The 22,849-nt window shown below is 45.8% G+C and overlaps 1 protein-coding gene across 8 annotated transcripts in view; it reads left to right on the forward strand.

Moving 5' to 3' along the window:
* Positions 1-6,677: 6,677 nt before the first annotated feature.
* LOC119966517 (disco-interacting protein 2 homolog C) overlaps positions 6,678-22,849 on the forward strand; it is a 687,551-nt gene continuing 671,379 nt past the window's right edge. For 4 of the 8 annotated variants that reach the window (XM_038798337.1, XM_038798340.1, XM_038798339.1 and 1 more), the window contains exon 1: positions 6,678-6,861. In XM_038798337.1, coding sequence (XP_038654265.1) covers positions 6,777-6,861 — 85 coding nt within the window. In that variant the 5' untranslated portion in view covers positions 6,678-6,776. The remainder of the gene's footprint in view (positions 6,862-22,849) is intronic. The other 4 variants (XM_038798336.1, XM_038798338.1, XM_038798341.1 and 1 more) reach the window with 1 other exon arrangement.

Consider the following 22,849-nt stretch of genomic DNA (forward strand, 5'->3'; position numbering starts at 1 on the left):
GCGATTTAGCCCTGTGCTAAACAGTCTCATTGTGTCAGAAATTCAAATTTCTTTTAGGACTTATAATGGTGACACAAACCTCAGGGGTGTGTGCAGGGTCTCAATTCTAAGCCTTACTGGCCTGCAGAAAGCCACATTAAAATAGCACAGGTTAGGAAATCACTGCAAATTTGAAATGGCGACAAAAATTTCAATGTTCTTGTCATCACTGACCCCATTTTTGCCTTCATCACCAGACAGGAATCCAGCCCATCGTATCTGTCATTTACCTGTGGCCTGCTGATCATGCAGGTATCATAGAAATCTATAGAATCCCTACAGACAGAAGGAGGCCATTTGGCCCATTTTGTGTGCACTTACCCTCTATAAGAGCATTCTAGCTAGGCCCATTCCCTCCCCAGCTCAACATCCCCACCAGAAACCTGGGTTTCCTCAGGGTGCTCGGGTTTCCTCCCACAGTCCAAAGACGTGCAGGTTAGGTGCATTGGCCATGATAAATTGCCCTTAGTGTCCAAACAAGGTTAGGAGGGATTATTGGGTTATGGGGCTAGAGTGGAAGTGAGGACTTAATGTGGGTCGGTGCAGACTCGGTGGGCCGAATGGCCTCCTTCTGCACTATATGTTCTATGTCTATGTCTGGAAAATATCCCTGATGCTACACTCTTTCATGGGCTTACCTGTATTCCTAGCATCTCTTTCAAATTTAAATGTTGAACAATCACTAGCCCTATTGGTAGCCCGATTTCTAATGCACCTACCAATTCAACTGATCTGTCTTTTCAAAGCTCTTTTAAATAAACCAGAGTTAAGTCATCCACCTGAAGCAAACCATTAGCACCTTCCAGAGCCAACCTGCTATGTAACTACAAACCTGGTTTCTCTTTTTACTTTATACTGTAAGCCAAACTTTGTCGTCTGTCATTCCAAAGATTCCGGACGAGCCCCCAAATTATATTACGGTCAATTCCAACCCCACTTGTCACCAAATCATAACACAAGTGTATTGATCAATAATTCTTATAAAAATACCCAAAGTCTTTGGCCATTGGCTGCCCAATAATTACAGTTACCAGGTTTATAAGTTGAAACACAATTACTGTTTATTTATAATAAGAATAATGATGAAATACACTTCAAGTACATTTGGTTAAAAATTAATAAGTACCTAACTCCAACTTTAACTTGCTTCTCCACCCTCTACACACATGCACACAAGAGAGATAAGCGCAGAGGGGTAAAACAGGGGGAAAAATAACTAAAAGACGCTCCTGCTCCAATAGCTCCCTTCGACCCACTCCTAGTTTGTGTAACCATCCACAAGCCACACCAGAGGAGTTACATCTTCTCCTGGCACTCCTACACCTCTTTCCATCCAAAGTTTTCACTCTTCAGATGGGGAAAATACTGTAAAATACCACCTAGAGCGGGAGCGACCAAATATGCGACCGCACACTCCATCGCCGCCAACAGAAGTTTGCCTTCTCATGCTTTTGCCACTCCCCACATACTATTCTACCTTAACATGCACATCTCACAAGGCTATCATAACACGCTGCCTTCTTTCTTGCAGAACTTGTTCATGAGCAATAGTAGAGAGGATAATGCAGACCATGTGAATGAAACACTGCAAATGGTAAGGCTAGAGCAGATTTTCTGCAGGGTTCCTGGCCAACTTGGAGACTTTCGTTTCTCAATGAAATCTCACTCACATGCACTGTGCATGACAAAGTCCAGCTGCTCTTAGCAAGCACTCATCTATCTCTGCTTATGCTTGACTCAAAATTCTCATAATATCCCCTCTCTCTGTTTGCAGATGAAGAAAACGCAGAACACCCAGAAGTGAGAAGCTGGAAAATAGCACTCAAAATTACACAGCATCACTTGACCTTCTCTTTGATAAACATCAACTCAGAGGCACAATGCACACTTTATTGAATAGGGTATAGAGTGGTTTGCTTGGGAGAATTGCAGTATGCAAGGAAGAGAAAAGCCCAAGAAATAGCTTGCTGGCGAAGGAGCTCATAAATTAGTCCTGCTAAAATGCAGGGTGGCCAGAACATTGGAACGAGGCAGATTATCCTAACAGTTGGAACCTATTATGAGGGGTATAGATAGGGTGAACAGTTGGAGGCTTTTTCCCAGGGTGGAGATGACAATTACAAGGGGGCACAAGTTCAAGGGGGGAGGGTGGGGTGGGGGGGGGGGGGGAGTGAGGTGGATTGAGGCAGATATGTTAGCTATCTTTAAGACTTATCTAGATGGACACATGAACAGACATGGTATCGCAGGATCTAGGCGGTTAGTCTAGTTAGGACACGTGATCGGCGCAGGCTTGGAGGGCCGAAGGACCTGTTCCTCTGCTGTACTTTTCTTTGTTCTTTGTTCTTGTTATGAAATATGTCTGTTTCTTGGTAGGTGCAATGCAGGGAAACATGAATGCACTTACTGCTGTGGAAACTGAAAGGTGGAAGTGAATCTTGACAGCTTTTCCCACCTGATCAACAGCCTGCATTAGCAAAGTGATGTATTGCCGTCTGTGAAGAGGCCACCTATCACCTGCTAGAAAGCCGTATGCACAGAAAACTAACTGATGTTTTACGCCATCTGCTGTAGCTTGGAATGAGCCTGAGGCATGGAAGTCGAAGACATTCACGTTCATAGGCGGTGCTACCCTTGTATTTGGCGGCAGTTCCTGCTGCAACAGGTTATGTTGGTCAGTGACTGTCTGCTGAAGTACAACTGCTCATTCACTGCTTCTCTGTCACATGGGTTAAGACATCCTGTTGAGAACCACCTGCATGCTGTAAGGCTTCCTTTGTCCATTTTTAGCGTCAGTAGAGATCAGTGCATCCATGCTTGTTATTGCTTCTGCTGTGACTCTCTCTGTGGTAATCTCAGCAACACTGTCATCTCTGTTGCCGAAGCCAAAAGTCAGCTCTCCAACAGCTATTTAGCATGAAAGACTTTCCAAAGTCAGCCACGATAGCCAAAAGTGGCTTTAAATTCTCCAGCAGCCAAAAATGGCAACCAGAGATGTACCTTGATGGAGGTGGAGAATCATTTATATATCACTGCTGAAGCAGGTTTCTTGAACGCACAGACCATCTTTTCCTGGGAGGGTTTACAAATGAGCAAATCAAATTCGCCAATGCAGCAATTTCCGAAACCTTCCATTAGACAAGCAAGGACTCCTATTTTAATATTTTAATGAGAACAGTGTTGATTTGAGGTGCCACCAATTATGTCTCAGGAGAACCTTAGTTGGAGTGTAAAATTATGAAAGTAGTCTTGCTAAAGCTGCTCAAGGCATTGGAGAGACTGAGAGAACTGTGTGCAGTTTTGGTCACCTTACTGAAGCAAGGGCATATTTGCACTGGAGTTAAGCCCGTGATGCCGGAGCTTGCGGCATCGGGCTGCTAGCCCCGACCGGGGACCAGAATCGGTTCCTGGTTGGGAAGGGGCGCGCTTCCTTTTGACGGGTTTGACGCCAGCCTTACGATTTCTCCCGTTTTGGGAGAATCGCGCCCAAGTGGTCTCACAATGCAGTTGGAAATGAGGAAGATTGTTTTCTCTTAGAGGGCCATTAGTGTTTGCAGTTTTTTCCCCCAGTGAGCAGTAAAGGCTGTGGGTGCAATTCTCTCAAAATATTTCTAAGTGTTGTCCTTGGCGGGTGCAACGATGCGATTCCCACCTAGTGAGTTGGCATGATCCAGATTGCAATCCACTAACACTTTGACCATTTTTGGAGTTTGGGGTGATTTCTGCCTGGAAAGAGATATGCGGGATCAAAAGATATCAGCAAGGTTGGCTCCTCATGATCTGATCTCAAGAAAACACTACAGACCTACCCCCAGCAGAGAAGCCGCCTATTCGCTGGTATCAGCCCTCCACCAATCGCCACCACCAGTGCCCCTGTCTAAGTGAGCAAAACCCCACAGTGGGTCGCCAAAGGCCCCCCCTCAGATCCCGCCCCCTTCATTCCGTCCTTCATAGAACATAGAATGTACAATTCAGAAGGAGGCCACTTGGCCCTTCGAGTCTGCAGCTTAAGCCCTCACTTCCACCCTATCCCCATAACCCAGTAACCCCTCCTACCCTTATTGGTCACTAAGGGCAATTTATCATGGCCAATCCATCTAAACTGCACATCTTTGGACTGTGGGAGGAAACTGGAGCACCCGGAGGAAACCCACGCAGACATGGGGAGAACGAGCAGACTCCACACAGACAGTGACCCAGCAGGGAATCAAACCTGGGACCCTGGCGCTGTGAAGCCACAGTGCTATCCACTTGTGCTACCGTGCTGCCCACTCTTCATGTCCTTGCTTCAGGCACCCATCCCTTCATGCCCTCCCTTCAGGCCCCCTCCCCCCAATTCATGTCCCCTGCTCAGACCCCCCCCCCCTTCATGACCACCCTTCAGGCCCCTTGGCACTGCCAGGGTGCTGGGGCAGTCATGTCTCTGACCACCCAGAGGCCCCAATGCCCCCCAATCTCCATTTGTGGAGACCAGTAGTGGTCCCACTGGCTTCATGTTGTATCGACTTGACGGGGTGGGAGTTGGGAGGGGGATGAATTCCAGGACACAGGTGAATCTGGCTTAAAACAGAAAATGCATATTTAAAGTAAAATCTACATATGCTAATCTGGTTTATGATTGACAAGGATGTCAAAGATTTTGGGGACCGGCAGGAAAATGGAGTTAAGGCCACATCAGATCAGTTGTGTTCTTATTAATAATAATAATTTTGATTGTCACAAGTAGGCTTACATTAACACTGGCAGCACTGGTTTGAGGGGAGACAGTGGCACAGTTGTTTGCCACTGGGCTATAATCCAGAAACCCAGAGCCAGATCTGGGGGCCTGGGTTCAAATCCCTCCACAACAGATGGTGAAATTTGAATTCAATAAAAATCTGGAATTAATCTGATATATCATGCCATTCAGTTCAAGGGCAGCTAGGGATGCAAAATAAATGCTGGTGCAACACCCATATCTATGACATAATAAAAAACAAGAATGGCCTACTCCTGCTGCTATTTCTTATTAGTCAATGTGTGCCACCCACAGTTTGGGTGCACTTCTGTGAAATTGGTAGGTGAAATGCTGAATTTGCACCTGAAAACTGGGCAAAAAGCAAAAATGATTTTTTTTTACCCTACTGTTTCCCTCTAATTTCAGCAGTCATATTGATGATTTCCATCCATATTGTCTTCTCACTCCTGTGGCTATCTCTCTGAGGCAGGTTGTTTTTAGTTGTCTTCTCATACTCATCCTATTTTGCTTTCACCTTGTCTTGCTGTACCTTTCTTTACGCTCCATATTGCTCTGTTTTGTTTTGCACAGGCAATTTGCATCTTTCTCTCTCACACTTGTTCCATCCTCTTTCTCAGATGTAATGTTTCTCTTTGTCTCACACAAACTCCTTGCATATTTCCCTAGCTCTTATTGTGAACGCCTCGCAGAGACATTATTTTCCCTTTGTTCCCAGTATACTGCATCTTTTTCGAAGATGTATTGTTACTCTCCCACATGGATGTTTCCTGTTTTCTTAGAATGATTTCTCCTCATGGAAGTGTCTCTTTTCAGGTAGTCTGTATTATGCAGGTGCATTATATTTCTCTCACCTTGTTTCTTCATTACAAACATGATATCTTTCTCAGAAACATTTTCTCTGTCTCTGAAATATTGTTTCTTTCTGGTTTGTCTTTGTCTCAGAACATATTACACATTTGTTCCTTGCACATATATATTTAATTATAAAATTACTCGTGAGACAGCAATGGGAGAACACAACACATTTCGTTGAAGTTCTCTAGTAGTGGAGGCTTATTTAACTTACTTAAAACGAATAGGTCAACACCTCTGCTAAAATAATTGAGCAAATGCACAAAAGCTTTTTATGCGCCTGTAATTTCAGAGCCAGGGTACCTTTCTTTGTCTCCGATGTATTTGTATCTTTCCCTCTCCGGCATACACAGTTTCTGCTCTCTCGCACAGTTACATGTTTCTTACTATTGGACATATTTCTCCTTCATAACGCTCCATCTACTTCCCCTGTCTTACACAATAAGTCTTTTTTTCTCAGGTACTGCTAATAAATTTTCCTCACAAACGCACATTTCATTTATCTGACAGATACAAAGGGTTTTCTTCCGGTTACTTGTCCTCTCACACAGATACATTCTGCCCTTTTCAGATAAATTCTATCTTTCCCTCACAGATACATTGTATCATTCTCTCACACAGATGCGTTGTATCATTCCCGCAGACTGATAAATGGTATCACTCTCAAACAGATACATTGTATCATTGCCTCAGACCGATGCATTGTATCTTTCTCCCGCACACATACAGCATCCCCACGCCCCCGCGACATATTGTTTCTTTATGCCTCTCGTTATTTTTTCACTCCCTCTCTCTCTCTCTCTCAATTCCTCCCTCCCTCCTCCTCACCTTTCGCTCGCTCGCTCCCTCTGGTGGCTGTCCCGACGGGCTCGCTCCCTGCCTGCCTGCCTGCGCGCGCCACCCTCCCCTCCCCCGCGCGCTGTGCTCTCCTGGCGCGCGCCTGTGTTGTCGCGCGCTTCGCTTGCTCTCTGTCCCCCCCCACTCTCTCCCTCTCCTACACACAGACGCAGCACACGCAGACATGGCGGTGGTGTGAAGCGGTGGAGACCCCCCCCCCCCCCCCCCCCCAACAATATAATGCATCTCCTTTACCCCTGTGCAAAGTGCTGAAGTGTGGCCTCGTCATTTGGACACAAAGACAGAGAGAATGGCGGACCGCAGCATTGACAGCCTGGCTCTTCCTCTCGAGGTGAGGGCGAAGCTAGCCGAGCTGGATTTGGAATTATCCGAAGGTAAAAGCAGATTTTTTTCCCCTCTTCCTCTTTCCTCCCTCTCTCTCCTTTCGTTCCATGGGGTTCTTTCCTTTTCCATCTCCATACTTTCTCTCTCACCCCCACTCCCCTCACCTTTTGTTTTAAATCAATGCCTAAACCTTGGCTTTGATTTTTTTTTTGGTAGTGTGTTATATGCAATTTGTTAATCATACAGTGTTGCTTTTCAGCTGACACCTCATTTAACGGTGACACCGAAGGAGGTGGAAAAATGACATTAGGGCTGGGTTTTGCTCTGCCTCATGGTTAACGGTTCTACAGCAAGGCGTCTTTCCTTTGGGTTGTTGTTGTTGGAGCTATTATTTCATTAGAAATTCTCCTTCCGATTTGGAATGGAAGGGACGAGGCAACATTGACGTTTGTGTGTGTGTGAAGAAAATGCGACCGCGGCGGTTGATTCATGATCTTCCCTCGGTGCGAAATATTTGTAACGATTTATGGAGCATCAATGTATTTGCCAAACTTGAGATTGCAGCATTAAAAAAAGACATCATTTAAGTGGAGAGCCGTGTTAATCAAGTGTGTGTACATGTAGTGCAATATATAACAACAGCTGCTCGGTTTAGGAATAGACCTCACTAGTATTTTGATGGCAGACGATATAATTTGAATGTAAAAGCAGTGTCATCCTCCAATATTTAATCTTGTCCTGATGGGAAAGAGCTGAAAGTAGGGGATTACTCACGAGTGGCCACTGTGCTCTTTGAGGTCGTGTGGCGTTGTGTGGGATTTGATGCTGCCGTTTGCACGGCCAGTTTGTGCGATCAAGTGTGCTGGAAATATCGAATAAGTTTCAGATTTTCAAATTAAAAACAGGACTGGCAAAAAGAAAAAAAACCCTCTACTTTCCTGCTCATTCTTGTGTCTGGCTAGGGATATGCGTAACGTGACGCTCGTTTTATCCCCTGGCTTGGGGGGCACGCAAAAAAAAAAACCGTTTCTCCCTCTTGAAAATAATTTAGTTGTGATTCAATGCCTTCCAATTTAAAATCGACGGGTGTGGGAGTGTCGAGCTCACTAATGCATGATACTTGTAGATTTTTGGCTGTCTGTCTCGCTGCCCCCCCTTCCGCTTTGAAAGTGCTGACTTCCAAATTGGATGTCAGTTCATCTTTTAGAAACAGTATTGACCACGTCCCTCCCTTAGCAGCTTTGTGTGTTATCCGAAAACTGGAATTAATAGAAGCGCGCAGCTTAACGGCAACAGAAGCTTTTTGACCAGTTGCTTTATAAAGAAAAAGATCACACTGACGGCTGCGGAGTCGCCTATCGGTTTAACCCTTTGTGTGTCGTCCCCTCCCCCCCCCCCCCCCCCCCCCCCCCCCCCCCCCATGAATCCAGATGTGCATCTTTCACTAGGTACGGCCACGCATTCACATTTTTAAAAAGTCACTCATTTTGAGGGCATCTCACCGGTTTTGTGTGTATATATTTTCCTGATTCGTTTGATATGACTCCCTTTTGTGTTAATAAGATTTGAGGTCCACCGATGAGATTCCACACTGTTGGCAAGGACTGAGAACGCACCGGTTTTTTATTGTTGCTGTTGAAATCTGACACTTTGAACAAGATTACATTGTAATCACTTCTTCAAACGTTTTTGTTCCCATTCTCGTGTGAACGTGTTTGTGTATTTCTGTGCTTTTGGCATGTGTCACTTTGGGCAAACTTTGACAGCGAGAGTTTGAAAAGCAGCAAGTTTGCTTCAATTCACCCCTTTTATGGGCTATGTAGTTTTGACATTGTGTTGGTTGGACTAGCCCCAACCCTTTGCAACTGAAATGCTTAACGGCTGGACGAGGCGCAAGCAGGAGTGGAAGGAGTACCAATTGCATGCACTGTTTTTTTTTGTGTAAACACATGTAGCCGTTATTAATGACGTTCATTCTGCAGCCTGATTAGCTGGCAGTTTGAAATTGTCCATATGTGGCCTCCACACTTGGTCTTCCCCTGACTGCCTGAGCATATCTACAATGTTGTGGCAGTTTATGCCACGGCAGTTCTGATTGCTCGACTTTCTAGTAAAATCTAGCTAGTGGATATTAACCTTGATTCTCCCCCCCCCCCCTCCCTCTGATGATTGCTTTCCAAATCTGTGTCCGTGCAAATATTAATTTGAAGAGAATTATCCCGCCTTAAACCGCCCCTCCAAAATAAACTGTACAGTGGATTGCAATCAACAATGCACTTGTGCCAAAGATGAACGTGTCTGCTCCCGCTCGTGCACATGTTGCAGGGAGGCAATGAATAAAGAACCCGGCGGCGCGAGGTTGATTGGAGTAAGCGGGGTGTACTTGCAAATAAAAATAGGCATTGTGACTGAGCCGACCTGAGCCCAGCCCATCCTCTATTGCAGAATAAAGAGCTGATCGACGTTGATGCTTTTTGCGGTGTACTGATGCTGCCAGTTTAGCACAAGTGCGCAGGTGAGTTCGTCCCAGCGGTAATTTCGGAGTGGGCAACACACCTGCCTTCAGAGTGGAGTGGGCAACACACCTGCCTTCAGAGTGAAGAGGGAAGTCACTTCCTTGCAGGACTAGTTTTGCTTTGCTTCGTCGCGACACCGGGCGAAGGGTAAATCCATTGAAATATCAAACCTGACTTGTAAAATGCTCAGATTGTCCATTGGATTTTGCAAAGCTACCTAAATTCGTCCCCCTCCTGCTGCATTAAAGTGAAGTTCTAACTTTTTGGGAGGCCCTCTGTCTGTGCACTGAGTTCTCTCTCAAACAGGAATTTAAAAAGCAACCCAGGGCAGAGACAAGCAACTTCAAGCAAGTTCCAGGTGGCGGGAACGTGAGCTTCCTGTTTCACACCCTGAGATGTGAAATGCCACTCTTGGGTTTCAGCCTTGGTTGAACAGTATATTCAAATATGCAAAACATCGCTGCTGACTTTTCCGTGTTTTTGTTCTGTCTCTTTTGCAAATGTTATAATCCTGATAAATAAACACTATAAACCATGTCACAAAGAATAGATAGGTGCTTGATGGCTGGCACAGACACGATGGGTTGAAGGGCCTCTTTATTTGTGCTGTCAGTCTCTAGGATGACAAGTAAGTTTCATGAAAAGATGAATTGCGTTTAATAAATGTTTGGAAACCGATGGTGCATGTTGCCTGTAGTACAGTAGATTTCCATCCAAATAATCAGTAAAATGCCATGAAAGTTTACATTGACAATGCTGCACCAGTCTTGTGTGTACCTTTCACATCTTGTCCTCTCTGCGGACTGCCATTAATACTCTTTCCCCTTGGTATCTGTGGCCATTAGCACCCGGTTTCCCTGGGTTTCTGTGGCTATGACTCATCTTTCATTCTCACTCCACAGTATAAATATTTCCCACTTTGTCTGTTAGCTTTGACAGAGAGTCATCGGACTCAAAACGTTAGCTCTTTTCTCTCCCTACAGATGCTGCCAGACCTGCTGAGATTTTCCAGCATTTTCTCTTTCGTTTCACATTCCAGCATCCACAGTAATTTGCTTTTATTTATTGTATGTTTGGTACTCTGGCTGCCTCAGGAAGTATTGGGAACCATGTTTTTATTTGGCTCCAAAGAGCAAAGGCCATAATTTGAGGATGTGGGGGAGAAACAAATGCCTCTTTTAATTGGCCACTCAATGGAGACTGGTGAGTAACAGGTGACGTTGTAAGGGTATCAGCTTAAAAAATGCCATGTTCAAGCGGATTCAATGGATTTGTGGATTCAAAATTGGCTTAGCTGTAGGGGATTGAGGGTGATGACAGACAGCTGCTTTAGTGACTGGAAGTCAGTGACCAGTGGCGTACCACAGGGATCTCTGTTGGGTCCCCTAATGTTTGTTATTTAAATAAACAACGTAGATAACTATGGGGGTGGTGGAGGGGGGGGGGGGTGATGGTAGGATCAGTACGTTTGCGGATGACACAAAGATTGGCTGGGTGATTAACAGTGAGTGTCTTGCGTTCCAGGAAGATGTGGATGGGATGGTCAAGTAGGCAGAAAGGTGACAGATGGAATTTAACCCTGAAAAGTGTGAAGTGTTGCACTCTGGAAGCAGTAATCTGACCAGCAATTCAATGAATGGCCTGACACTTGGAAGTTTCGAGGAACAAAGGGACCATGATGTGTTTGTCCATAGATTTCTGAAAACAGAAGAGCAGATTCATAGAACATACAGTGCAGAAGGAGGCCATACGGCCCATTGAGTCCGCACCAACCCACTTAAGCCCTCACTTCCACCCTATCCTCCTAACCCAATAACCCCACCTAACCTTTTTTTTTGGACACTAAGGGCAATTTATCATGGCCAACCCACCTAACCTGCATGTCTTTGGACTGTGGGAGGAAACCAGAGGACCCGGAGGAAACCCATGCAGACACGGGGAGAACGTGCAGACTCCGCACAGACAATGACCAGCAGGGAATAGAACCTGGGACCCTGGCGCTGAGAAGCCACAGTGCTAATGACTATGTTGCCAAGGCACCTGGACACTTGCCTTTATCATAGAATCATAGAATTTACAGTGCAGAAGGTGGCCATTTGACCCATCAAGTATGCACCGGCTCTTGGAAAGAGCACCCCACTTAAGCCCACACCTCCACCCTATCCCCTATCAATCGTGGCATTGATTATAAAAGCAGGAAGGTTAGGCTGCAGTTGTATATGACTTTGGTGAGGCCACAGCTGGAATACTTTGTCCAGTTCTGGTTGCCACATTACAGGAAAGATGTGATTACACTGGAAGCAGTGGAGAGGAGATTCACCAGGAACATTTTAGTTGTGAAGAAAGATTGGATAGACTTGGGCTGTTTTTGCTGGAGCAGAGAAGACTGAGCGGCATGGACAGGGTGGATTGGGAGCAGCTGTTCTCCTTAGTTGAAGGGTCAGTTACGAGGGGACACAAGTTCAAGGTGAGGGGCAGGAGGTTTAGGGGGGATTTGAGGAAAAACGCCTTTACCCAGAGGGTGGTGACAGTCTGGAAAGCACTGCTTGGGAACGTGTTCGAGGCGGGTTGCCTCACATCCTTTGATAAGTACCTGGATGAGCACTTGGCACGTCATAGCATTCAAGGCTATGGCCAAGTGCTTGCAAATGGTATTAGGTAGGCAGTTCAGGTATTTTTCATGTGTCAGTGCAGACTTGATGGGCCGAAGGGCCTCTTCTGTGTATTTCTGTGATCATTGGCGAGCATTAGAATATTCCAAAATTGTAATCAGTACGGAAAAGGATAGTTCCCAGGTTCACGTGTGCTGACAGTATCAACAGGCATTATGTTTCTGAAACTCTGTAGAACGATTGATACAACATTTGTTATAATGAGAAGGTATTACCAAAATAATGTCAAATAAAAATGCTACTTTGTTTCTGGGATCAGTTCTAAATGTACAGTACCTACTTTTAAATTTGGGAGGAATCCAGGGAGAGGACTTAAATGGGTACTGCTTAACTTGCAATATATTTTCTTCTCAAATTTTATATATATATATATATATATATATATATATACTGCTTCTACAACAGCTGAAGACCGATTTAATCTGAAGAATACAAAAACATCTTGCTTGTCATCTTGTGTTAAATGTTTAATGTATTCCATCGTTGAACTTCAATAAAAAGCATAGGAAATTGCACTGAAATGAAAGAATCCCTGTTCTGTGGTTCCTTTTGCAGTGTCATTTGAATTGAAAGCAAGATTGATAACTGCTTCATGCAAGTTAACAAAAATCAAATGATCAAAATATTGAATGTGCCTGCTTGTATCAGATTTGCTGATTTCTTGTGATTGTTGATCAGATAAGATGGACACAGATCATGCACAGAAACTGTGTAGTAAAAACAGCAGAAAGCTCTTCCCCCTTTTCTTTTGAATTGAATTTTCATAAAACAATTGTTAATTGTACTTTAATAAGGGGCTATTGTTTGAATATCCATGAATATTTTCATTTAGACCAGTTAAAAACACCAGCCAATTCTGTCAGTAAATTCAATTCAGTAGCCAATGAGTGTAAAAATGGAAATGTATACACATGGATACAAATTAAACAAGTCTGTTGCTTAAAAAGCTCAATGAAGTGAAATTTTGAACAGCTTTTTCGTAAAGTCACCCAGGTGACAATCGGCTGTTTTTCCCTTTTGAGGGGTAGAGCTGACTGGTGATGATTTAACCTGAGGGTCATCACACCTCAGGCGAGGGGCAAGATTGAGAAGGTGGGGGCCTTCATGAATAACCTCAGCGGGTACAGGAATTGAACCTGTGCTGTTGGCCTCATTCTGCATCACGAACTAGCTGTCCAGCCAACTGAGCTAAACCGTGCCATTTTACAGCCAATAAAATGCTTTTCGAAGAGTAGCCCATGTTTTAGTGTAGGGAGTGTGACAGCACAAACAGTAGTGAAATAATCTACTTTAGCAATGTTGGTTGAAGGAAAATTGTCGGCTCGGGCTCTTCCAAAACTTTCATGGAATCATTTACATGCACCCTAGAGGGTAGCCCTCAGTTGTTGCGCTGATTAGATTATGGGCTGCATTCTTTGGGAGTGGAGATTGAACCCACAAAATTTCTGACTGGGCCATTGAGCTACCTCATCAGTTCTGACATTGATACAGGAACTGGTAGGCCATTCTTTTTTTAAAAAGCTTAAACAAAATCTACTGTGGGGTTTTTTCGGGTGCTCTGGTTTCCTAGACGTGCTTGTTAGGTGAATTGGACATTCTGAATTCTCCCTTGGTGTACCCGAACGGGTGCTGTAGTGTGATGACTAGGGGATTTTCATTGTAACTTCATTGCAATGTTTAAAAAAAAAATAAACATTTTGAGTACTCAATTCATTTTTTCAATTAAGGGGCAATTTTAGTGTGGCCAATCCACCTACCCTGCACAACTTTGGATTGTGGGGGTGAAACCTATGCAAACACAGGGAGAATGTGCAAACTCCACACACACTGACCCAGGGCTGGGATCAAACCTGGGACTTCAGCGCTGTGAGGCAGCAGTGCTAACCACTGTGCCACCAAGCTGCCCTCATGGCAATGTTAATGTAAGCCTACTTGTGACACTAATAAAGATGATTATTATTTATGGATTCATTTTTATTGCCAATACTGTAATTCAGAAATGGAATATGTAAATATTTTAAAATAAATGTCTAGGCGGCTAGAAATCTGGTGTTGTTTGCTTTTGGAGGGGGGCGGGGGGGAGCACGGACTCTGACCATTCTGAGAAGCCGTTTACTAAACATGGAAAAAAGTAATCTCTCAATTTCTCACTAAATAAGGGGAATTAATCAAGAGAGTCAGTTAAAAATAAAGTTGAAATGCAAAGTTTAAGGATTTTCAAATGCCGATGTTAACGATGTTAATAGATTTAGTAAATGAACATTTAAAGGATTGTTTAGAGATTATGCAATTGCTATTTGGAAACCATACTGGAATAACGGTGATTTTTTTTTCTTTTGGTTGGTTTTAATTCAGTAGCTGTCCTGCCCACCTACTTTCATAGAATGATGGTGATTTAAAAATGAGCTGCCATGACTAAAGTACTGAATACTGAGTCACTACTTGCTGGTTTTCAATGCTGGGGGCAAAGAAAATCACCATTGTATTTTTTCTCAATTTGACAATCCAAACATTATCAGTTTTTTGAGTAGCGCTGTTTTCAGAAGCGAGGAGGAGTATGCTGCAGAAGGCTGTGGAGGCCAAATAACTGAGTGCCTTTAAGACAGAGATAGATAGGTTCTTGATTAAGAACCTATATGTAGCATTTTAAAACATCCAAAGCCTATTCAGATATTAATATGATATAGAATGAACAGTGAATATAAAAAAAAACAATTATTTGGACACGGTAGCACAGTGGTTAGCACAGCTGCTTCACAGCTCCAGGGTCCCAGGTTCAATTCCCGGCTTGGATCACTGTCTGTGCGGAGTGATGCACTATCAATTACGACGAGACGAGAGTAGGGTGTAATCGAGGCTTTATTACGCAGAGATGTGTAGCTTCTGGCACCTGCTGCCAAAATGGTTGCAGCTCGGAGAGCCCACACATTTATACTCCGCCTACTGGGTGGAGCCAGCAGGCAGGGATCTACCCCGTACCTGTAGTACAGGGGCCTTACTGTAATACACCTTATATATGATATACAGAATACAACAATACAACAGTGGTGACTACCACCTTCACCCCCTGTTAAAAAAGAGTCCAGCGGGGGTGGTGGAAGGCTATTAACATGCAGATATTTAACATTTTAAGGAAAGTTTACAAATTCAGATGATCGGGCACATTGATCTGTCGTTGCGAGCGCCGCAGTCCCGGTAGCGATGCAGGCGTGGTTCGGGCGTCGGTGATGTCTGGATCTTGTCGACCTCATCTTCATCCCCGGGTGGGATGAAGGGGAGGACGGATCACCCTGGAATGAGAGCTGTGGTGGGGTGCGCTGCGGGGATGGGGGGTGGCCCCAGGGCAGAGAGGGGGGTGGGTATGTGGGGACCCAGCTGGCGCAAGGTTCCTGAGGGAGACTGTCTTGGTGGCTGTCGGGTTATGCCACGTAGGCGTACTGCAGGTTCGTGTGAAGTAGCTGTACCCTCTCAACCAATGGGTCCGCCTTGTGGAGCCGCACGTGCTTACGGAGGAGAACAGGTCCTGGAGCTGCCAGCCACATTGGGAGTGAAACCCTGTGGTGGACTCCCTCGGGAAGGCAAAGAGACGTTCATGGGGAGTTTCGTTAGTCGCAGTGCAAAGGAGCGACTGAATGAAGTGGAGGGCGTCGGGGAGGACCTCCTGCCAGCGGGAGATTTCTGGGCCAGCTGGACGGCCTTCGAGACCATCCCATTCTCCTGCTTCACTTGCACGTTTCCCCGGGTGTTGTAGCTGGTCATCCTGCTCGAGGCGATGCCCCTGCTGAGCAGGTACTGGCGCAGCACATCGCTCATAAATGAGGACCCCCGGTCACTGTGGACATAGGTGGGGAAACCGAACAGAGGGAAGATGGTGTTGAGGGCTTTGATGACGGTGGCAGATGTCATTTCGGGGCATGGGACGACGAAGGGGAATCTGGAGTATTTGTCGACCACGTTAAGAAAGTACGTGTTTCAGTCGGTGGAGGGGAGGGGCCCTTTGAAATCCACGCTGAGGCGTTCAAAGGGTTGGGAGGACTTCAGGCACGCACGGTCTGGCCGGTCGATGTGCGGTTTACTCTCTGCGCAGACCTGGCAGTCTCTGGTGATAGCCCTGACTTACTCGATGGAGTAGGGCAGAGGTCGTCGTGCAGGATTATGAGTCGGTCCACTTGTGCGCCGGCACATGTACCTTGGGATAGGGCATGAAGGGCTCATTCAGCTTACTGGGGCGATACAAAATCTCGTAATTGTAGGTGGAGAGCTCAATCCTCCACCTCAAGATCGTATCATTTTTGATCTTGCCCCACTGTGTGTTGTTGAACATGAAGGCAACCGACCGTTGGTCAGTGAGGAGAGTGAATGTCCTGCCGGCCAGGTAATGCCTTCAATGTCGCACAGCTTCTACTATGGCTTGGGCCTCCGTCTCGACGGAGGAGTGCCGAATTTCGGAGGCGTGGAGGGTGCATGAAAAGAATGCCACGGGCCTGCCTGCTTGGTTGAGGGTGGCGGCCAGAGCGATGTCTGTAGCATTGCTCTCGACTTGGATCGACCGCATGCATCACGGCCTTGGCGATGTCGGCCTTGATACGGTTGAAGGCATGGTGAGCCTCGGCCATCAGTGGGAAAACAGTGGAGTGAATGCCTTGTCCGCATAGTTCGAGACCCACTGGGCGTAGTACGAGAAGAACCCCAGGCATTGTTTGAGAGCCTTGGGGCAATGGGGAAGGGGGAGTTCCATGAAGGGTCGCATGCGATCGGGGTCGTATGCGATCGGGGTCGTATGCGATCGGGGTTGGGCCCTAGAACCCCATTTTGAACCACATAGCCGAGGATGGCTAATCGGTTAGCGCTGAACACGCACTTCTCCTTGTTGTAGGTTAGGTTGAGGAGTTTGGCTGTGTGGAGGAATTTGGAAAGGTTAGCGTCATGGTCCTGCTGGTCATGGCCGCAGAGGGTGATGTTATCCAGGTACGGGAAGGTGGCCCGCAGTCTGTACCGGTCAACCATTCGGTCCATCTCCCGTTGGACGACCGAGACCCTGCTAGTGATGCCGAAGGGAACCCTAAGGAAGTGGTAAAGGCGGCCGTCAACTTCAAAAGCTGTGTACAGGCGGTCTGCCTTGGTGGCAAATTTTAGGTCCACCGTCGAGAAGACCCGGTACTGTGCAATCTGATGACCATATCGGATATGCGTGGGAAGGGGTACGCGTCGAGCTGCGTGTACCGATTGATGGTCTGACTAGTCGACGATCATCCTGTTCTTCTCTCCAGTTTTTACAACTACTACTTGAGCTCTCCAGGGGCTGTTGCTGGCCTCGATAATACCTTCCCGTAGCAGCCGCTGGACCTCAGACCAGATGAAGGTCTTGTCCTGGGCGCTGTACAGTCCGCTCTTGGTGGCGACTGGTTTGCAATCTGGGGTGAGGTTCGCAAACCGAGAAGGCAGGTCGACCTTAAGGGTCGTGAGGCCGCATACAGTAAGGGGTGGTAGGGGTCCGCCAAACTTCAGGGTTAGACTCTGGAGGTTGCACTGGATGTCCAGGCCAAGTATCAAGGCAGCGCAGAGATTGGGGTGGACGTAGAGCCGGAAGCCGCTGAACTCTACGCCCTGGATGGTGAGGGTGCAGCACCCCCAGATCGGCACGGATTGGGATCCCGAGGCCAGGGAGATTTTCTGGTTGATGGGGTGTATCGTGAGGGAGTAGTGCCTTACTGTATCGAGGTGGATGAAGCTCTGTGCTCCCGGAGTCAAGAAAGCATGATGTCTCGTGCCCATCGACCTTCACTGTCATCGACACGCTCACGAGTTGTGCGGTCGGGACTGGTCGATGGTGATAGAGGCGAGACGTGGCTGGTCGGCGGCGGTTGCAGGCGATGAGCGGCCAGATGAGGTGCCCGACGAGCAGGGGTCCTGAGGCGAGGAAGATGGCGGCGCGCACAGGCCGCACGTGGTCTGAGGTGAGGAAGATGGCGGCACCCACGGGTCGCACGTGGGGGGCGCCGGGACAATAGCGGCGATCGAGCGGGCCTGGCACACAGCAGCAAAATGTCCTTCCTTCCCGCAGGCCTTGCAGAGTGCGCTCCACGCCGGGCAGCGCTGCCGGAGGTGTTTGTCTGTCCGTAGAAGTAGTACTTGGGTCCCCCGGGGTTGGTTGGCTGCTGCGCGGCGCAGGCCTGCTGTTGGCTGGGGGCGGCCGCTGGTGGGGTCCACGATGGGGTGTTCACTGGCGGGGTCCACGATGCCCAGGAGTGGTGGGCCGTGTGGACGGGGGCATACGCCTGGACATTGCGGGAGGCGACTGAGTGAGATCGTAGCTTTTTGATTGCCGCAAAGTCAAGGGTATCCCCTTCTAAGAGGTGCTGGTGGATGTAAGCTGACCCTATGCCAGTAACGAACGCATCTCTAATTAGAAGTCCAGAATGTTCAACGGCCGAAACGGCCTGGCAATCGCAGTCCCTCGCCAGGGCGTGTAGGGCACGCCAGAAATCTTCCACAGACTCACCGGGGAGTTGATGCCGTGTGGACAGGAGGTGCCTGGCATAGATTTGCTGAGCGTAGTTCTCCTTCAGTAGCGCCATGGCCTCAGCGTAGGTAGGCGCGTCCCGGATGAGGGGAAAGATATCGGAGCTCAGCCGCATGTAAAGGATCTGGAGCTTCTGTGCCTCCTGAGGGTGGTTCTGTCGCAGATCCAATGTATGCTTCGAAGCAAGCTAGCCAATGTGCGAAAGCCGACTTGGCATTGTGTGCTTGAGGGTGCAGCTGCTGACTTGATACGTAGATCCATCGTTGTAAAATCTCTGCATGATAAATTGATGCATTATCAATTATGACGAGACGAGAGTAGAGTGTAATCGAGGCTTTATTAAGCAGAGATGTGTAGCCTCCGGCAGCTGCGGCCGAAATGGCTGCAGCTCGGAGAGCCCACACATTTATACTTCGCCTACTGGGCGGAGCCAGCAGGCAGGGATCTACCCCCGTACCTGTAGTACAGGAGCCTTACCGTAATACACCTTATATACGATATATACAATACAACACTGGTGACTACCACACGGAGTCTGCACATTCTCCCCGTGTGTGCGTGGGTTTCCTCCGGGTGCTCCGGTTTCCTCCCACAGTCCAAAGATGTGTAGGTTAGGTGGATTGGCCATGCTAAATTGCCCTTGGGTTAGGTGTGGTTACTGGGTTACAGGGATAGGGTAGAGTTGAGGGCTTAAGTGCGGTGCTCTTTCCAAGAGCCGGTGCAGACTCGATGGCCCTAGTAGCCTCCTACTGCACTGTAAATATTATGAAATTCTGTGAAACTATGAAATTAATGAGGGGATCAGGGATTATGGGGAGAAGGCAGGAGAATGGGGATGAGAAAATATCAGCCATGATTGAATGGCGGAGCAGACTCGATGGGCTGAATGGCCTAATCCTGCTCCTGTGTCTTATGGTCGATGGCCACCACTTGCAATGCAGCATTTTCATAAATCCAAAGACCATTTAGGTATTAAAATGATATAGAATGAGCCGTGAATATTTTTAAAAAACAATTATTTGGATTGTCTTTGATCAGAGTTTTGGGCCTTTGAAATGGAAGAAGTACAAGCATCCATTTGGGGAAGTTCTTCAATTTAGGTGTTTTGAAAATAACTCCTCATGTTGTTGTTTTAGATGGTCACAGTAACCATTGTGCCACTTTGTCCCAAGTGTAAATTTATTCAAAATCTGCACCAATCTTTAGGTGTTCTGTTTTTAAGTGTTTGTTCGCTTGTTCTTGATGTGCCTCAGCAAGCAATGGCACAGAATTTGGACATGTCTAAATGCATTCATAAGTGTTAACCATAATGCAACATGTAACTTTTCTGGTAATCAGTTGTTGATTATCGCTTATTCCACTGCAGTGATTGCATTGGAGTTGCTAATCCCTCAAGATGGACCACTTCACACAATAACTGAAAGGACTATCCTGTTGTATACAACTCTCAAATGATCATTGGCACACAAGCCCACTAATCTCCACATTCTTCCTGTATGTGTCTCTCTCTTTAGCTTTCTCTCTCTTCTCTGTGCTCTCACTTTTTCTTTGCTTTAGTGTTTTTACTATCTTTCACTCCTTCGCTACCTCTGTCCAGCTTCAGCTGTCTCCCTCCTGCCTCTCCATCCTTCTCTTAAGAACCTCCTTATAATCTACCACTGGCCAAGCATTACCATCTTTTTGGATGTCTCCTTTGACTCGTCAATTTTGTCTAATTATCCTTTCATATGGATCTTGGGACACATTTCAGTTTTACAACCACCATATGAATTCAAGTTTTTGTTCATGTCTGTTGATTATGAATGGAATAATGTTTTAGCTGTGATGCTCCCAATGCCGAATAATGTGTTTTATGGAAGAATAGCTACTTGTGCAAGACCCCAGATGGTTGACAATAGTTGTGGGTTCATACACCAGTATTTGCCACTGCTTTCAGCAGAAGAAGTAAGAATATTGATGAACAAAATCAATTTAAGGGAGTGATTTAATGTTGGGATGATTACTATCCCTGTCTTGGTGACCCTTTACTAAAATCACTGCCTCATCCATTTTTATGTATCAAAAATTAAGTTTAAAAGAAAAAAAATTAAATCCATGAATAGATTTGTTTTTAATTTACATGACTTCATGAAGATTTATACATTTTGTGAAGTTCTTATAGCTGATTTTTGGCTGGATAATTATGTCCTTGCACCATGAGTTCTACCTAATACTTTTGGTTTGGGGAATTAATCTGAAATTGATTTTTAAAAATAAATATATCTATTAACTCCGAGAAGATGTGTACTTCACGAAACAATTCAAATCAGTCATTTTGACAGTGATCTAATTGTAAATGAAAGTTCATTAGCACAGGACAATTGATGCAAATTAGTTCAAGTCTAGATAGGGATTTAAATTTAATTAAGCAAGATTGTGGAATTGTATTGTGTACACTTGCACTTCAGGTCACCCATCTTAACATTATAAGAGGAACCCCTTTTTGACCTTGTATAAGGATAAAATGACCGCATTGGTGAAATGACTTTTGCATATTAGTGAATCATTGCATTACTTCCATCAAACATCTATAAAAACACAGTTGTGCAAATAATGTCACGTGCTGCACATTAACACTAGACTTTCATATTGGATCCATGTGACTTTATTTTACAAACATTTTTACCGAGCAATATTAGAAATTCTTAATAGCTCACTCAGCAAATGAGCATGTGGTGTGGTGCTACAGAGCCATATAAAGACCTAGATAGCCCTGTCCTAGATTTAGTCTTAACTGAGGTGGTAAAATTGCTGTAATGCATCCTGGGTTGAATTCTCCGCTGTCGGGATTCTCCATTGCGCTGGCAGCCCGGGGGTTTCTCGATGGCATTGGGCTGCCCCACAATGGGAAACCCCACTGACCAGCCGGCAAAACAGTGGATCCCAACGGTATGCCGCACCAGAAATCTGGTGCAGGGGGACGGAGAAACCTGTCCCCTAGGTAGGGAGGAGTAAAAGTATCCAGGTTTCTACTTTTGTTATTCAGCAATCATCTTTCTGGGCAGTTCACATGGATTCATATCTGGTGGGAGGGGGTCCTGGCTGAGCTGTCTCATTCACTGTCTTAGTTCATGGAATTAAATGGCTGCTTGGGATGAGCTACTGGAGTACTGTTGGCACTTTCCTGGTGTGAGTTGCTACTTTCAGGAAAGGATGGTGAAAAAGAATTGATAGAAGGATAAAATAAGTGTTTCACACTTCTATGTTGATGTTCTCAGCAGCATGCTCCCTAACCTGCCCTATTGGCATCAAACATGACCTCCTTGGTTGATTTCTGTATGCTTGGCAAGCTGTGGCTGACACTGAATTTGCATTGTTGAGGTGTTCGGATAAAGTTCGAACCAAAAGCAAATCACCAAAAGCAAGGCACCAGCGTGTCTGTCCTTTTTGTAGATACTGACCAGCTTGAATGTTTCCAGCATTTTTTGATTTTGTTATTTGCGAGCTTTAATTTAGAAGATTTTGTGCATTGCCTGCTGTGGCAGTAAGACTTAAATATCTTTGAGTAGGTGTGGAATAGTTTGAATGAGAATCAAGAACCCACTTCAACTGCTTTTAAAAATATAAATAAAATATTTAAAAAAAACATTCTATTAACAAACAGTTTACAGTTCTGTGTTCACTAAAGAAGCTTCGGAGATTAATGTTTTAACCCCCATTTGCATAATCCGTATCTTCTTGTCGGATTTAGATTTCTTGTGTGGTAACACCCAGTGCTAAAATGCTACTTAATCCCACGGTGGTGATCAGAAATGTCATGCCAACCATATATTTAGATTTAAGAAGATACTTTTTGTCATAGGTTTGGCTGTCTCTTTTTTATTACATGTTGAACTTTGTGCTTTGCATATTTGTGCTTTGCATATTCGGGGCTGGTTTAGCACAGGGCTGAAGAGCTAGCTTTTAAAGCAGACCAACGCAGGCCAGCAGCACAGTTCAATTCCCGTACCAGCCTCCCCGAACAGACGCCGGAATGTGGTGACTCGGGGCTTTTCACAGTAACTTCATTTGGAGCCTACCTGTGATAATAAGCGATTTTCATTTCATTTCATTGCCACTGTTTTGATTAATTGAGGTTTATGACACTTTCATAGAACATAGAACATAGAACAGTACAGCACAGAACAGGCCCTTCGGCCCTCGATGTTGTGCCGAGCAATGATCACCCTACTCAAACCCACATATCCACCCTATACCCGTAACCCAACAACCCCCCCCCTAACCTTACAGGACACTACGGGCAATTTAGCATGGCCAATCCACCTAACCCGCACATCTTTGGACTGTG

Source organism: Scyliorhinus canicula, chromosome 5 (assembly GCF_902713615.1).
Source record: "Scyliorhinus canicula chromosome 5, sScyCan1.1, whole genome shotgun sequence".
Taxonomy (NCBI): domain Eukaryota; kingdom Metazoa; phylum Chordata; class Chondrichthyes; order Carcharhiniformes; family Scyliorhinidae; genus Scyliorhinus; species Scyliorhinus canicula.